The sequence below is a fragment of the Lygodium microphyllum genome, chromosome 28 (genome assembly GCF_053477565.2).
Source record: "Lygodium microphyllum isolate KBCC chromosome 28, Lygodium_microphyllum_v1.1.10, whole genome shotgun sequence".
Taxonomy (NCBI): domain Eukaryota; kingdom Viridiplantae; phylum Streptophyta; class Polypodiopsida; order Schizaeales; family Lygodiaceae; genus Lygodium; species Lygodium microphyllum.
The window spans coordinates 48887068-48890790 of NC_141162.1; the positions used below are offsets into that span (position 1 = coordinate 48887068).

At 48.3% G+C, this 3723-nt stretch overlaps 1 protein-coding gene across 1 annotated transcript; it reads right to left on the reverse strand.

Annotated features, from left to right (window-relative positions):
* Positions 1 to 1485: 1485 nt before the first annotated feature.
* LOC148011428 (microbial Terpene synthase-like protein 13) lies at positions 1486 to 2493 on the reverse strand. Its single transcript, XM_087670364.1, has one exon. It carries the CDS (start codon positions 2491 to 2493, stop codon positions 1486 to 1488), a length of 1008 nt encoding a protein of 335 aa, XP_087526490.1.
* Between the last annotated feature and the right edge of the window lie 1230 nt (positions 2494 to 3723).

Consider the following 3723-nt stretch of genomic DNA (forward strand, 5'->3'; position numbering starts at 1 on the left):
TTCCTTATAAGTTCCCTAATGACTCCTGATTGCATGGATCTTAGACATGCAATGCCTAGTAGAGTTCAATTGAAGTACCTCGATAAGTCACCCATATACACTAAATGTAAGTATGTGTGGGGGGTTAAGAGTATGAGAGGAGCAAGGAGGTCCGGATCCCAATTTCATTTTTGTGTTTATGTTTGATATTTCAATTATCCGATCTGCAAGATAGTAGGTTGCCAGAGGAACCAACTTACTACGTTGTCATAGAGCCCTTTCATACATAGACACTTTTCGTTCAAAAGCTACATTGATGAACAATGCTTACACACCTATAGCCTACTTATAAGCCCGTTGAATTAAAGTTATCTTGATACGACAAAAAAGTGCGAGAGGAATGTTGTTACCATCTCTAGTTGCAGGTTGCATAATTGTTTTTTTGCAGCGAAATTCAGTGGCAAAGCTAGCAAAACTTCATCAACATTTACAAATGAAGAGCCAACATGGTCGAGTGTGATGTGTTGAAGTGTGCACACCAATTAGACATAGCAACGAGAACGCCAGTCTAGCACACACTACTACTTGGAAAAGGAGTGACAGAGTAACTAGACAAGTACAAATAATGAAACTGACAACATAAATGGTCCTTATAAGTTCCCTAATGACTCGTGATTGCATGGATCTTAGACATGTAATGCCTAGTAGAGTTCAATTGAAGTACCTCGACAAGTCACCCATAGACACTGAATGTAAGTATGTGTGGAGGGTCAAGAGTATGAGAGGAGCAAGGAGGTCCGGATCCCAATTTCATTTTCATGTTTATGTTTGATATTTCAATTATCCGATCTGCAAGATAGTAGGTTGCCAGAGGAACCAACTTACTACATTGTCATAGAGCCCTTTCATACATAGACACTTTTCATTCAAAAGCTACATTGATGAACAATGCTTGCACACCTATAGCCTGCTTATAAGCTCGTTGAATTAAAGTTATCTTGATACGTCAAAAAAGTGCGAGGGGAATGTTGTTACCATCTCCAGTTGCGGGTTGCATAATTGTTTTTTTGCAACGAAATTCAGTGGCAAAGCTAGCAAAACTTCATCAACGTTTACAAATGAAGAGCCGACATGGTCGAGTGTGACGTGTTGAAGTGTGTACACCAATTAGACATAGCAAAGAGAACGCCAGTCTAGCGCACACTACTACTTGGAAAAGGAGCGACAGAGTAACTAGACAAGTACAAATAATGAAACTGACAAACTGACAACATAAATGGTTCTATAATTTGTGTTTAATATGCAAGGCGATCCTTTCATGATTGTACTACTTCAATTCGTAGTGACTTTGACGAAGCGATAGACGAGCTGGAGGAGTCTCACCCAGACACTTCAGGTTAGATGGAACGTGGTGAGTCTATCAGAGTTATGTAATCCATTGTTTTTAAGGAGGCCAGAGGGAGGGGCATCTAAAGATTTAAGAAAGTAATTAGTAGCTTACACTAATTAAGCTGCCTGAGCGGCTGGTAATTGGAGGTGCGCGAGATGGGGAGTGGCCGTTGCAGCTACAATGGCCTCACAGGTGGAGAGCTCCAGCTTGTGTGCGAGGGCATCAGGCAGGCGTGCGAGCAGGTTCTTGGAGGCGTAGCTGGCGGTGTAGAGGCCGTGGCGCATGCCAGCGAAGTGGAAGGAGAGGTTGCCGCCCAGCCAGTAGGTGAGGCTCTGGATGTAGGCATCCAGCTCCTCGCTTACATGCAAGGAGGAATCAGAGCCGCTGCGGATGTACAGGACAAGGCGCACGCACTCCTCATCCATCTCCTTGACGAGCTGAGCAACGTCGAGCATGATTTGGTGGAGGTCGGGAGGAGTTACGACGGTATCGCTAGCAGCAGTGGAGGCGTCGACGGACTCCTTGAGGCGATTGTAGTACAGAATGGAGACGAGGTTGAAGAAGTCACCGTCTTTGTATTCCTTCTCGAAGGAGAGAAGGTCGTTGAGCCAGCAGATGTGGTAGAGCGTGGCATCCCTGAGGCGCAGGAGGAGCGGGTGGGCCAGCGTGGGTTCATCCAGCTCAATGCCCAGTGCGAACTCGATGAGGACGTCGCAGGCTCTCCAGCAGCTGGAGTCCCTGCGCAGGCGCTTGTACTCCTCTACATTGGCCAGGCGGCCGCTCTGCCGATAGCCGATCTGGGTCGCGGTGGCCCGCAGGAAGTCGCGGAAGGTTCCTACGAAACGCTGCTGCTGGCCCACGGACATGCCGCTTCGCAGATCCGAGCACACCTCACGCGCCGACTCCTCGATGAGGCGGATGGCAAGGCGGGGTCGTGCGGAGAGCTGTGGAGAGCTAGCCGCTACGGCTGTTGCGGACTCCTCATCCTCATGATCCTCAAGCACAGCCATGATCCGCTTCGCCAGTAGCGCAGCGGCCGAGGAGTCAGCAGCCATCTCCTGGGGCTCGTCGAGCAGGTTGTCCACCATGTGCAGCCACGCCATGAACTTAATGATGGCCGGCATGCGCGAGCTTAGACCGTTGGCATACGACAGCGTCTCTAGTATGTCGAAGCGTTACTTAAAGGCCACGCTCTCCGCGAAGCCGCCGCCTTCACCGGCGCCGTCCAGCAGCATCTCACCGAAACGAGACAGGAGCCACTCCTGCGACAGCTGCTTCAGCTGGAGGTAGTCCGGGTGGATTGTCTGCGAAGGAAAGGAGCATTGCACCTCAGGCAACTCCACGCTCGTGATGGACTTGTCGAGGGGCAGTTCCGTCAGCCCCATCTTCTGCACCGCATCTGCCGGCAGCAAGAGCTTGGCTATGCCAGAGAGCACGAACGAGGACGTGATCGGCGCCATAGGATTATATCAATAGACGGTGAATGTTGATAGGAGATCTGCCCGCTTGGTTTTAGTTGCTATAGCTAGCACAACCTGTAGCTAGTGAGTATATTGGCCGCCCGTCCAGTAATGTCTGTCGAACGGGGCGAAGCTTGAGGATAGAAACCAGAGCGATTTACCTGATTAATACCGGAGGCCTGCTGCCATAGTGCCATTAGCACGGGTTTTTATACGATATGGTGTATGCAGCCGCACCGGCCGAGAGACGAATGGGTCAAATATTTGTGACAATAGAACGCGAGTGTGCGTGACCTGTAGGGGCGTTTCGGCACATGGCCAGATCGACCATGCACCTAGTGCAGCGACTCATACTTCAAGTTTGCGCCCTTCAAAAATGACTCCCATTGCCTGCTCTTTCAAAGATGCTTTTTGAGCACTTAAAAAAACTGATCATAGGGAGCTTCGTGTCGTTACGAATATGCTTTGAAGATTGAGAACTGAGGGTTTGAATTGCGCTTGTCAATAATCGCCTTTTGAAGTTGAGGGCCGAGGGATTGAAATTCTTGCAAGATTTAAGACAAACGTTACCCCTTTTTTAATATTTTCCATATCCCGAGGTCATGGAGGAGATTGGCTCCACAGCTTGTAGCTAGTGACATATCCTTATTTTTGTGAAACCTTCACATGATGTATCTTTTTATATCACATCCCTTAGCTAATCCTAGCATATAGTGTTAAATGATTAGGTATTACAATAACAAATTGACATTGTTGAGTGCTTGCACTGTGTGTGTCCCTCGTGTGTGCATTATTGGTAAACACTCATGATTTATATGTGTACATGTGCATAGGTACGCCTCTCTCTCTCTCTCCCTTTGTGCCCATGATGGTAGGCATGAATACTTCTATGTG

Excerpts from the sequence above, each read along its gene's own strand:
- LOC148011428 (XM_087670364.1), bottom strand. The coding sequence starts at position 2,493 with ATGCCGGCCATCATTAAGTTCATGGCGTGGCTGCACATGGTGGACAAC.